Consider the following 14,649-nt stretch of genomic DNA (forward strand, 5'->3'; position numbering starts at 1 on the left):
AGTGAACATTAAATGATTAGAGCTAAGATTTAACCAATCTTAGATAAATAATTGAAGTATTGAATTTGGTTGTGCTAGAGAACTCATATTATAAACATAATTGTGTTTGTTAACTCAATTTTACATAGCTCCAATTCTACTTAATAGTTAATTTTGTGTTAAATTATGTGTGACTATCCATAGATCTACATGAATTAATTCAACATTAATTAATTTGGAATTGAATTGCTAATAATATCTTAATTGGTAATCAACGAGAATTGTCATAATTAATAATTAAACCATTGAGGGAAAGTGGATTCAAAGTAACAGAAGTGTTTTTATAATATTAATTGAATAGTTAGTTGATAAATTAAGTTCATCTAAACTTGAAAAATTAGACAAAAACCATTACTTTGCTAAAATTTTAGGTTAACTTAATAGTAGATAGATTAATTAATTAAAATTGTTCCCTATGTTCGACCCCAACTTACTTAAACTACATTACAATCCGACTAGCTACACTGTCTAGGTGCATATTGGTTAGTTAAGTTAGGAAATAGATTTAAAACTAGTAGGTACATTTGTGCACATCAAGTTTTTGGTGTCATTGCCGGGGAACGGCTATCTTAGTTGTTAATTTAATTCCTTTAGGTTAATCGATCCTTTTCGTGGGGTAAAAACCGCAAAAAGTTAATTTTTTGCAAAGTTTTTATTTTTCTGTTCGTTTAGTTTTCACGATGTGTGGGACACCTCTCACGACGTGAGTTTAGTAGTTTTTAGTTATTATTTAATTTGTTTTTAGTTCATTTTTTTAAGTATTTTTCAAATCTCGATGCTTTTGATGCTTTTCTTAAGGAAATGGAACCTGAATTAGCGCAAGAAGATAAGGGATATGACTCAGACGAAGATTTAAGGGAGATGAAAAAATGGATGGATGAAATCCTTCCTAACGAACCTGAACAAGCTGAGCTAGAGATTGAAGAGGAGGAATTTCATCCAGAAAGAAATTTGGAGGACCTGGAAAGTTTGCTAGCAGAATGCTTAGATGAAGAACAAAAACAACCAGAAATTCAAGAACAACATCATGATATGATCATTGCCATGACGCAAGCTCTTGATAGTTTGGTTTGTGTTTCAATACATGGGGTGATAGTTCCATATTTGAAGAAGGTTCTGAAGAACGATCCTTTTCTGACAAACGACCAACCAGTCCCCACCATTTTTTATTTTCTGGGACTAAATAAATGCTCGCTCGTTTGGCCAAAAATTGAAATGAGAGGTCAAATTTTATAATTTGGTATGAAGAGAGTATTTGATGAAACCAGGGTTCTAAATAACGTAAGGCGTTACTTGGCGGCAATGTCAAGCCTCAAGCTTTTTTGAGCCTTGGCGAGCCACGTCGTTTGTAAGGTGTGACTTAAGGCGGCAATTTTGTATATAATAAACATTTTTATATGTATTTTCAACTATTTTTCTATTTTATACACATATATGAGTTAAGGCGGCGTTTTGGTAAAGCTTGGCGGCAGGTACAAGCCTTGGAGTTATGGCGTGCCATGGCGGAGCCATGATGAGCTTTTTAGAACCGTGGATGAAACAGATAGATTAATAACGAGTGAATTGACAATTTATTAAGTTTAGAGTCCAACTCAAGACTCGCATAAAAAGAAGCGCTTATCGGGAGGCAACCTAATGTTTGAAGAATTTATATCCTTTTATTTCTTTTAGTTTACTTTTGAGTTTGTTTGTTTCCAATTTCGTTTAATTTGGTTGTGTAACGACTATTTATATTGTTATGTTTCTTGTCTACTTCTTTTGCTTATTATTTTCAGATTTGGTTAGAGAAAAATGCGGCTAAGGAACCTTAGAGATATGAGAGCATTAACACGATTAGTTGTATCATTTAGAGTCGAGAGGCGAGACCCATGATCTTATATAAGTGTGGGGTTAATCAAGAGAGAAGAGAGTATGAAAGAGTCAAGATATATGTAGTTTAGAAGGGTCTTAATATGTTAAGACACAAGTTCACATTACACTCATTTAAGGAAAAGTGATTTCTGTGATACCTAGTTTCCACGATGTGGACACCAATTACACGTCGTGGATTCAGATCAATATACGATTTCATAAAATGGAATTATTTGATACCACGTCATGTAATTCTACACCACGGCGTGGAATTCATATGTCCAATTTTTCCCCTCTTTTCTACACCATTCCATGTGGCGTATGCTTTCCCACATTGGTGTTTTATGCTTTGAAGATTTTTCTACACCACATTTTTTGAAGATTGAAGGCTCGATTCCTAATTTTTGGCGGCATATTTGCATATCTCATTTGTTAAAGATCCAAGTTCCATATTAGAAGAAGTCTGTATTCAAGATGCACAACTTATCTCACATGAGAAGAATTTGATCTCGCCACTATTACCCTAGGGAGTTTGTTCCTTTTTCTTTCTCTCTTTTCTTGTTTTTAATTTATTTTATGCATACAATGAGGGCATTGTATGTAATAAGTGTGGGGTAGGGCATTGCTAGAAAATTATAAAATTTTGTAAATTTTGATAAATTTAAAAATGGATTTGAAATATTAATCTAAAAATTAAATCTAGTATTAATTTGAACTTAAGTTGCTAGTGTTATATGGGATGATCCGATGAGAGCTCAAATGTTTAACTGAGCCAATATATGTTATAGTATATTTTTGGCTTCCCATGTCTTATTGAAAAGCCATGAGTAATGAAAATGTAGTCTGGTAGTTTTTATAGCATAATATGTTTTGCAGCCTAAACCTGAAATCTATCCAGAAAAGCTTATGTAGTCATTGCACATAGACTAATACCTTTAACCAATAAAGGTTGAAGTTAAGCACCCTTGCTTAAGCATGTAGGATTTGAGTGAAAAAGAAAAAAAAAGAGAGATACATGTGAAAAAAAAGAGAAATTACCGAAAAGTTAAAGAATTTTGGAGCTATCAAGTATGAAGATCAAAAGATCAAAATTCCAAAAAAGAAAAAAATTTGAAGATACCAAAAATCGAAAAAAAAAGGTGGTGAATTTAAAGAAATCAAAGATCAAATATCAAAGAAGTGAAGAATTCCAAGAGCTCTAATTTGGTATCTAAAGTTGTAATTTCTAGATTATGTATGCTTGGGTTGCTTAACCAAAAATACCTTGAGGTTAAGAAAGAGTTTTGGGTATTGATTCGGAGGGTTGCAGAAATGAGTGTCGTATAAACTAAGGGGTGAAACATTTAGGAGTGGGAAGTTTTAGAAGTTATAAAGACAAATATATGCATCAAGGTCTTGGTATAATGGCTGAAAACGAAATGGATTGTTCTATGTGATGCTAGTGATGAAGGTTTTAATTAAAAATAAATAGTTTTGCTTGAGGGAAAGAAAAGAATAAGTGTGGGGTATTATGATATTTCCATATTTATACATACTTTTAGGCAATATTAGAATACATTTTTGTACATATTTTTGGTTATTTGCATGGAATAATTGTACTTATGAGATTAAATTGTATTTTGCAGCCAAAATAAGTCATTTTGAAGAATAAGGACTAAAAGTGTAAAAAGATGAAACTTTGGAGGCTTGGAAGATTGAAGAAGATAAAAACCATGAAAATAGTTGTATCCACATCGTGGAGCTTCCTTACACGATGTGGAAAAGGAATATTCTAGAAGATGAGTACGCACAAAGTCGAAATCCTTGCCCGATAAGGATTCATCCAGGTCCACGACGTGGAATGTCATTTTATGACAACTATAAATACTCTTGATCTCTATGAATTTAAGAGGTTGGCTGGTGAAAAAAGGTTTCCAAAAGTCAATATTCAGAAGGTTAGAATGCCAGGAATTTGGTTTGAAAACCAAGGAAGAAGAAGAAAATCATAATTACATTCTACGTCGTGGTACTTTACAATGTTTTTTTATTATGACTTGTTTGTGTTTACTTGTTAGAATGATTAGCTAAATATAGTTGCTTTTGTTAGCTAGATGAAGCTGGAACTCATGGTTTGTTTATAAATACTTAGACTTTTCTTGTTGGTTAGCGTCTTGTGTTTGATTGATTATACCTAGCATGCTTAATTTGATACCAGATTGATTTAAAATCTTATTATGTGTAGTTAGTGAGCATTAATCTACATGAATTTGAATACCTAGTAATTTAGTGAACATTAAATTATTAGAGCTAAGATTTAACCAATCTTAGATAAGTAATTGAAGTATTGAATTTGGTTGTGCTAGAGAACTCATATTATAAACATAATTGTGTTGGTTAACTCAATATTACATAGCTCCAATTCTACTTAATAGTTAATTTTGTGCTAAATTATGTGTGACTATGCATAGATCTATATGATTTAATTCAACATTAGTTAATTTGGAATTGAATTGCTTATAATATCTTAATTGGTAACCAACGAGAATTGTCATAATTAATAATTAAACCATTGAGGGAAAGTGGATTTAAACTAACAGAAGTGTTTTTACAATATTGATTGAATAGTTAGTTGATAAATTAAGTTCATCTAAACTTGAAAAATTCGACAAAAACCATTACTTTGCTAGAATTTTAGGTTAACTTAATAGTAGATAGATTAATTAATTAAAACCGTTCCTTGTGTTCGACCCCGACTTACTTAAACTACATTACAATCTAACTAGGTACACTTCCTAGGTGCATATTGGTTAGTTAAGTTAGGAAATAAATTTAAATCTAGTAGGTACTTTTGTACACATCAGTGACCAACACTTTCATAAATCCCATTGCAAGGTAATATAAAATAAGGCAACCAGAAAAACCAAAATTTCACTTTTGTTGAAAATAAATAAGAACTTGGAACTTGTCCTTACCATGCATAAAATGAAAACTACGTTTCTATACATCTCCAAAGAGTAATAGCAATCTATTAAATAATCCCAACTCCTTAGTAGTTGCTCCAAATTCTGATCTTCGAACCATATAATCAAAGTCCATTTCTCATGATCATATTTAGCTCACCTTGCTCAAGCTTCCTTCTTTCTCTTAACTCTTTTAATACCATCAAAATATTATCATCACATTATGTATTAAGAATCTATGAATAGGAACTTATAAAACAATGGATTCGGATGATGGGTATACCTAAAGTAGAGTCACACAACTTAACTTTACTGTCACTAAGATCTTTTAGGTATTTTACACAACTTCATTTCAGATGTACCTCCAATTGGTAGTAGAAACGAATGGACTCTTTGGGGTTAACACATGGAATGATCCAGGAACTTGTTTTTCCTTTTACCATATGATCAAATGATTTGATCTTGGATGACCCCTTTTCATCGGGAAGAGAAATTTTTTTTGGACCACCATTCTTAATGTCCATAGAGACCTTGGAATTAGATCCAATAAGCATATCTTCTTTAGATGTGCTCTTAAGAATTTTTGCTTATAAACAATCAACATGTGGGTGAGATCAAATAGGGTCACGTCGATATTCCTCATATAAATTTTCTCACTGAATTAATCATATGAATTTGGAAGTGAAAGAAGAACCAAATCAATGGCTTGCTCCCTTGGGAAAATGACACCCATTCTATCCAACTTGTCAATGTACTATTTCGTTTTCAGAACAAACACATACACAAAATTTCTACATACCAATAGGGATTGAGTAGTCTTATAACTTTCAACTTGAGGGAAATGTGACATTGGGAGAGCCACAGAAGGAGGAGGTGGAAGAGTTGGTGCAGAGAGTTGACGTCTAGTTCAATAATTTCCTAAGGAAGGAAAAACAATTTCACATTGACCTCAAAATTTAAATACCATCTCCAGAGGATTAAGGAAAACCATTTCCATAGAAATGAGGATGACCATTTCTATCTTCGTAAGACATTTAAAATTGAGAGAAGAGAGAAATAAAGTTAGTTAATTTTAATCCTTAATTGTTAATTCAAATTTTAAATTAAGGTTAGGATCCATATTGTCGGTTTGAACTTTGAAGAGGGATTTTGTAATCAAATATGTATCTATTTTAGGTAGGTAAGGCTTTGACCAATTCCAATCTTATCAAACTCCTAGACCTTTTTGAGATTCATTGAATATTATAAACGACATGTTTAATCTCGGATTATACTCTCACTTTTATGTTTGGGATGTCGAGGATCACAAACGAGATTAGAATAACGATGTAAGCCAGCTTGACAACCTCCATGTTATTTATCATCTCACATTGATGTGTCGGTTAACCAGATACATTGAATCAACAATGATAATTTTTGAGATGTCAATTTATAGTCCCTATTAGTACCGCACATGCTCCACTATCGACATATAGAGCATGATGTGCGTGTTCGTGGATTAGCATAGTTTTCACATATTTCCTAAAGTAACTAGATTAAGATTTTTTAAAAGAAGGTTCTAGTATTTTTATATCATTATACATATAATCAAATTATGTTCGATCAAATCCGTATGGCTAACAATCCACCACCACACAAGGCAGCGATGAGTGAGAGTGGACACCCAATGACGATCATTTTATAGGCCACTTCATTATACCCCCTTTATAGTATGGCTACATGAATGAGGCGTACTAGTGATTTGATTGACTTGTCTTACACATATAATATATTAAAATTTTAATAGTATACCTACAAGGTGTATTTTAAAACTTTTCAAAATACAAGGTTTAAATATTAGTTATCTAAATTAAACCTTTTGATTAGTTAGTATTAAAGCAATTGTGATTTATCTTTATATTTTAATTAATCATTTTATTAAATTAATTAATTCATTGAGGAATTAAATAATTATTTAAATCAAAGAATTAATAAAACAACTCAAATTTAATCCTAATCCAAAATCCCCTAATTTTAAAAAATAGGGCTTGATTTTATTAGGATTTATTTATTCAAATTTTAAGGATTTTAAAATAACAAATAAGGTAGAAGATAAACCCTAAAAGGGCTCCCTAATTTTCGAAAAAGGCTAAGGAGGCTAAGATTTCAAGAACACTAGCAATTTTTGAAAATCCTAAGGGTAGATGCTAGGGTTTCAAGAACCCAACAATTTTTGAAAAATGCCTCCCTTAGGGTATAATTTCTATAAACCCTAATTTTGATCTATTCAACATTGTGCAAGATCAATTGAGAACAATGGCTCTAATACCACTGATAGATTTTATATGTTACAAAAAAATTATATGGCGGAAAAAACTTAACCCTAAGTTCATATGAAACCTATTGGATCTAAGTTTTCTCTATTGAATGCAACAATCAATTGAAATTCATAAAGGGTTTTAAGGTTTACATAACTTTTGATTATTGTGGTAAATAATCAATAAAATCATTCTTGAACAAGCTCTAGAGAATAAGTGATAGGTGCATATTATGCAGCTATTTTGCATGTTTATTTCCGTCTTTTGATAGCATTCTACTTCATAATTCTTGCATTTAGTTGATTATTAGGGTAATTTCATATTTCATTAAGATTGTCTGGTACTTCACTATTTTTGATTTATTTTGCAGACATTATGGAGCATGGAACGTGGAGCTTGGATGCATGGATGCTTGGATGCTTGGAGCATGGAGCTTTGGAGCATGAAGAGAAGACGAACCGGTCATTCCATGGAGGAAAGCATGAAGACATAACCCAAGTCATTGTTGCATTATCATCATAGCAAAGGACTATGTTTGAAATGTGGTTCTTGTCACACTGACACAGGTCGTGTTTGTCCTTTATCATCTCATATTTGAGCAACATGACTCATGGTGAAGCTAGATTGAAGATGGAGTCAACAATGAACACGTTTTGGAATTTTAGCAAAAAGCATGGGCCATGCCAAAAACACATGGTCAAGACAAATGGCCATGCCAAAAACACATGGGAAAAAGGCATGGCCATGCTAAAAACGCATGGCCTTATGGCAAATCACATGAACTTTAATAAAAGAGGAGGAGACGTCATTTTGAAGGACAGAACGGTTTTTGGGAGCAGTTTGGGCAATCTAGGGCAATTTTAGGAGAATTCTTGGAGCTTTGGAGAAGACTTAATCATTTCAAACATTTTGATTTCATTTTTGTAAGCATTAAACATTTCAATTCCATTATTTTTCTTGTTTGATTTGTTCTTAGCCATGTGTGGCCAAGAAACCCTAGTTTCTAGTTCTTGTTCAAAACATGTTGATTGCTTGACTTGAGGCATATGATTTGATGCTTGATTTGTGATTCTATTCTAGTGATTATCCTTTTGTTTAAACTAGAATCCTTGAATTTGATTTGTGTTTGATTGGCCACTTTCATGAATTGAATTTTTGTGCAGTTAATTAACTTCTAGGGCACCTAATCGTTCTATTGAGTTAATAATTGGTAACAAGCAATAATTTTTCTTATTGTAAAACATATATCACATGTTTTCACACTTCCGAGAGTATGAGAAGAAATGAACATTGTTGGGAAGCTTGTACAAAACTTAATGCAGTTTTTCAATACAATCTAAGAGCGTGTTTAGGTTGAATTAGTAAAGCTAGGTCTAATCAAAGAGCGTGTTTTGGTTAGATAATTTGGCAAGCAAGAGGTATTAGAGCGTGTTAATATCTTTCAGTACCAACATAGAATAACAATCTTGAATTACATCAAGTCATAATCAAGTTTAACAACAACATTGAGAACTAGAACTAGAACCAGTCAATCAATTGTTTACAAATCTATTTCATTTTGTGCATGCTTTTAAAGTAGATTGTTATTTAGTTATTTACTTTTGCAAACAAACCCCCCTTGGTGACCAAAGTACCTTGCGCAAAGAGGTATAGACTTTGTCCCGTGTCTCTGTGGTTCGCCCTTGCTTCCCTTGTACTACTTTTTAGTGCATTAAAGCAGTGTATTTTGGAGTATATCATACCCCTATTATTTGTTGGGTCTGACACACCTAACAAATTGGCACCGTTGTTGGGGAGACGGTGTTACTAATTGTTTATGCCTAGATCTTTTCGTACAGGTACACCACTGCTAATTGACTCGGAGATAGAGAAGACTGCAAAGAAGTTAAGGAAGCAAGCCAAGCTTCGTAAAAGGCAACCGGTTTCCAGTACTTCTTCATCATCCAATCCCCCGATCATTAACATTTTGGAGGATATCCCCCTCTCAAGTATGTCCGCATCCGAAACACGAAGTCCATCACCTTCACCTCAACCATCCTCATCCAGAAATACTACCCCACCCTCTTCACCTACTCATCACATCCTAAACACTACACCCACGAAAACTTCAACCACTACTCATACCATGGGAGATAAACATGGAGGGAATCCACCTCCAAATCCACCACCCGAACAAACCCTTAGCTAATGGGCGAGGCAAGAGGTTACTCAACAACCTCTTTGCATCACCTATCCGGCAACCACAAACCTTGAGTTGAAATCCGGTCTCATCCACTTACTCCCAACCTTTAGAGGCTTAGAAAATGAAGATCCCCACAAGGTCCTCATAGAGTTCCATGTTGTTTGTGTTGGCATGAAACCACACAATGTCATTGAGGACCAAATCAAGCTTAGGGCATTCCCCTTTGCAGTGCAAGACTCGGAAAAAGATTGGCTTTATGACCTTCCACCAGGGACGGTCAATACATGGGTAGATCTTGCACGCCTCTTCTTAGACAAATACTTCCCAGAAATGAAAGCCTCAGCCCTAAGAAGAGAGATAATTGGGATCAAACAACACAAGAGAGAAGCCTTTCATACATATTGGCAGTGGTTCAAAAAGCTTTGTGCTCGTTGCCTAAAGCATGGTATTAGTGAGTATCAAGTCCTTCAATGCATCATTGAAGGCATGACTCCTTGGGAAAGAAGACTTCTTAATGCTTCAAGTGGAGGATCTTTTACTGACAAGACCCCAACGGATATTCGGGATCTCATAAAAAACATGGTGGAGGATTCAAAGCATACTAGTCAAGATGAAGATTGGTATATAGACGCACCTCGAGGTGTAAAAGAGGTGCACACTCCTCAAATTGAAGCTCAACTATCCGAGTTGACTAAGGTGGTAATGATGCATGCTAAGGACAAAGGTGTGCAATCCACACCCCGTCCTTGTGGCATTTGCACTCAAGTGGGACACCCATCTGATATGTGTCCTTAATTGCAAGAAGAAGAATATGAAGAAGCAAATGTTATAGGAGGATATTCCGGGCATAATCAAAGAAATTATGATCAGCCCTGAGGCAATCAAGGGTGGAACAACAACCAAAACATGGGCTATCAACAAATACCACCACCCCATTACCAAGCAAAGCCTCTATTCCCACAACAAAATTACCAACCGAGGCAACTACAACCTCCTCCTCAACAAGCCGGATCCTCAAGTATGTCCTTAGAAGACATAGTCAAAATCCTTGCCACCAGCACCCAAAGTTTTTAGCAAGATACCAAGGCAAGCATCAAGAATCTGGAGCAACAAATGGCACAACTTGCTCAATCGGTGAGCAAAATGGAGAATCAAGGAAAGCTACCTCCTCAAACTGAAAAGAACCCAAAGCACAATGCTTGTGCAATTAGCTTGAAGAGTGGAAAGAAATATGAAGGCCCCAAGAAGAAGAAGAGGAGTTGGTGATAGAAGAACCACCAAAGAAGGATGAAAAGAAAGAAGAAATGGTGGAGAAAAGGAAGCCAGAAGAGAAAGAAGCAAAGATCACACCACCACCTTTTCCATCAAGATTAAGCAGCAACAAAAAAGAGAGAGAAGATAGTGAGATCATGGCGATGTTCCAGAAAGTTGAAGTCAACATCCCTCTCTTAGATGCGATCAAACAGGTACCAAGACATGCTAAGTTCCTTAAGGAACTTTGCACATCTAAAAAGAAGCTGCAAGGTAATGAGACAGTGAAAGTAAGTGAAAATGTTTCTACAGTTTTACAGAAAAGGATGCCCCCAAAGTGCAAGGATCCAGGTGTTTTCACCGTTCCTTGCAAATTGGGAAACTTGTATGTCCCCCGTGCTATGTTAGATTTAGGAGCTTCAATTAATGTTTTACCATATTCTGTTTATAAATCTATTGGCATAAGCACTTTAACAAAAACAGGGGTGATCATCCGACTTACAGATCGTTCTATAGTACACCCAAAAGGTGTATTAGAGGATGTTTTGGTGCAAGTTAATGAGCTTGTTTTTCCTGCAGATTTTTATGTGCTTAATATGGGAGATGATGACCATCCATCCTCGAGTTCCATACTTTTAGGTAGACCATTCTTGAAAACAGCAAGAACAAAAATTGATGTCTACAATGGTACATTGTCCATGGAATTCGATGGGGAGTTCATCAACTTCAATATCTATGAAGCAATGAGGTACACAAGTGATGTTAATTGCATAAATTTTGTTGATATAATCCAACCTTTGACTAAAAAGTGTTTTGAGTTGACTAACCATGATTTGTTGGAGTTAGTTTTGAGCAGGAATTTTGATAACAATTCAGTCAAAGAGATTGCAGAAAATTTCAAGTTAGATGAAGAGTTGATGGAAATTGTGGAGAGCATGGAAGAAAAGAAGAAAATGTGGTATGATAATAGCAATGTGAAATTGCCCATTTCCAACACAAAACTTCTTCCTTCCGTTGTGCAGGCACCTAAGCTAGAATTGAAGACTCTTCCAGATCATTTGAAGTATGAGTACCTTGGGGGAAGAGAAGACTTTTCCTGTCATTATCACCAACAAGTTATCCATTGCAGAAGAAGATGAGTTGGTGACTTTGCTGAAAAAGTATAAGAAAGCTATTGGGTGGACAATTTCTAACATAAAAGGGTTGAGCCCTTCCTTGTGCATGCATAAGATCCTCATGGAGGAGAACTTCAAACCAACTCGAGAGGCACAGAGAAGGTTGAATCCACCCATGATGGAAGTGGTAAAGAAAGAAATCATGAACCTTTTGGATGCAGGTATGATCTACCCTATCTCAGATAGTAAATGGGTGAGCCCCGTTTAGGTAGTCCCGAAAAAAGTTGGGGTCACAGTTGTCAAGAATTCTGAGGGAGATTTGGTGCCAACCCGTGTGCAAAACGGGTGGAGGGTTTGTATTGACTATAGAAAGGTGAATGCCTCAACGAGAAAAGACCATTTTTCCCTTGCTATTTATTGACCAAATGTTAGAGAGATTGGCGGGTAAATCTCATTACTGTTGCTTGGATGGTTTCTCGGGTTTTCATCAAATTCCGGTAGCCCCAGAAGACCAAGAGAAAACCACCTTCACTTGTCCCTTTGGCACATTTGCCTATAGGCGTATGCCTTTTGGTCTATGCAATGCACCCGCAACATTTCAGAAATGCATGGTGAGCATTTTTTCTGAATATGTTGAAAACATCATTGAAGTTTTCATGGATGATTTCACAGTCTATGGAAACTCCTTTGATGAATGTTTGAGCAATCTAACAAAAATTTTACAAAGGTGCATTGACACAGCTCTTGTGCTTAACTATGAAAAATGCCATTTCATGGTGGACAAAGGATTGATTCTAGGTCATATTGTGTCCCGAAAAGGCTTGGAAGTTGAGAAAGCCAAGATAGATGTTATTAAAAGTCTTCCTTACCCGACAAATGTTCGGGAAGTTCGTTCGTTTCTTGGCCATGCAGGTTTCTATCGACGGTTCATTAAAGATTTTTCAAATATTACAGTGCCGATGTGTCAACTACTCCAAAAAGATGCTGAATTTCAGTTCACTCAGCCATGCAAGGATGCCTTCGATCGTTTGAAGGATTTACTCACCTTCACTCCAATAATCCAACCACCTAATTAGGATCTCCCGTTTGAGATCATGTGTGACGCGAGCAACACGGTTGTAGGGGCAGTATTGGGTCAAAAGGTGGATCGAGCACACCATGTCATCGACTATGCATCAAAGACCCTTGATAGTGCACAATGCAACTACACCACAACAGAAAAAGAGTTGTTTGCTATTGTTTTTGCGCTAGAGAAGTTCCGATAATACCTCCTTGGAACTAAAGTGATCATATATTCGGACCATGCAGCTATAAAGCACTTACTTACCAAGAAAGATTTGAAGCCGAGGTTAATACGGTGGATATTGCTTTTGCAAGAGTTTGATATTGAGATCAAAGATAAGAGCGGGAAAGAGAACCTAGTCGCCAATCATTTGAGCCGAATAGTTCAACCCGAAGATGCGACTCCCATCCATGACACATTCCCGGACGAGCACTTGTTTGCTATCCAAACACCACCATGGTGTGCAGATATATGCAACTTCATGGTCACGGGAAAGTTCCCACCCGACCTCACGAGGTCACAGAGAGATAAAATCAAGAAAGATGCAAGAAGGTACATTTGAGATGAACCGTACCTTTGGAAACATTGTGCAGATCAGGTAATAAGAAGATGTGTTGAAGAACATGAGGTACAATTTATCGTCAACTTTTGTCATAGTTATGATTGTGGAGGGCATTTTGGTCTGCAAAGAACTGCCAAGAAAATTTTAGACTGTGGATTTTATTGGCCCCGACTTTTTCATGACTCTTACACTTTTCGTAAAAGTTGTGAGAGATGTCAAATGACTGGTTCTTTGAGTTCCCGAAACCAAATGCCTTTAACCCCCATCTTGGTTTGTGAAATATTTGATATATGGGGTATTTATTTTATGGGTCCTTTTCCTTCATCCTTTGGGAATTTATACATCCTTTTGGCTGTTGACTATGTTTCCAAATGCGTAGAGGCAAAGGCAACAAGAACTGATGATGCTAAAGTTGTTGTAGATTTTGTCAAGGCTAACATTTTATGTAGGTTTGGAACTCCAAAAGCCGTGATCAGTGACAGAGGCACACACTTTTGCAACAAAACTCTTGGATAAGTTCTCAAGAAGTATGGAGTCCAACATCGGGTGTCCACAGCTTATCACCCGCAAACACATGGACAAGCTGAAGTGTCAAATAGAGAAATCACGTCCATACTTGAGAAAACAGTAAATACAAACCACAAAAGTTTGAGACTAGAAGATGCTCTTTGGGCATACCGAACTGCATATTAAACTCCAATTGGGATGTCACCTTATAGACTTGTGTTCGGCAAAGCTTGTCACCTCCCTGTTGAACTAGAACACAAAGCTTTCTGGGCTGTCAAAAAGCTAAACATGAAGATTGATGAAGCGGGTGTTCATCGAAAGTTAGAGATCCAAGAGTTGGAGGAGATAAGAAATGAAGCATTCAAGAGCTCACACATCTACAAAGACAATACCAAAGCATTCCATGATAAGTAACTCTCCCGTAAGACCTTTTAGATTGGTCAAAAGGTATTACTCTGTGACTCTCGACTTAAATGGTTTTCTGGTATGTTACGGTCCCGGTGGGTGGGATCGTTCATTGTTACTAATATATTTGATCATGGTGCAGTTGAGATTAAGAGTAACAAAATTGGAAAAGTATTCAACGTTAATGGTCACAGGTTAAAGGTCTTCTATGAAGGTTTCCAAGAGAAAGACATGGAGGTTGACAACTTGGAACGCCCAGACTATATTGAGTGAATCTAAAGGACAAGTTCGAGCCAAAGACTTGAAACAAGGGCGGCTAACCGAGAGGCAACTCGGGAGTGCTTCTTCAAATTTTTTTAATTTTATTTATTTCTTTCATGTTGCAATGTTTTTAAGTCGTTTCGAGGGTTCCATACTAATAATTCTCCTATCTAATGG

The 14,649-nt window shown here is 35.8% G+C and overlaps 1 protein-coding gene across 1 annotated transcript; it reads left to right on the top strand.

Annotated features, from left to right (window-relative positions):
- The first annotated feature begins 10,612 nt into the window (after positions 1-10,612).
- On the top strand, positions 10,613-11,698 carry LOC145063765 (uncharacterized). The gene has a single exon (XM_079011351.1). It carries the CDS (start codon positions 10,613-10,615, stop codon positions 11,696-11,698), a length of 1,086 nt encoding a protein of 361 aa, XP_078867477.1.
- Positions 11,699-14,649: the final 2,951 nt, after the last annotated feature.

The sequence above is a fragment of the Lactuca serriola genome, chromosome 7 (genome assembly GCF_051521515.1).
Source record: "Lactuca serriola cultivar US96UC23 chromosome 7, Lser_US96UC23_V15, whole genome shotgun sequence".
NCBI classification, from domain to species: domain Eukaryota; kingdom Viridiplantae; phylum Streptophyta; class Magnoliopsida; order Asterales; family Asteraceae; genus Lactuca; species Lactuca serriola.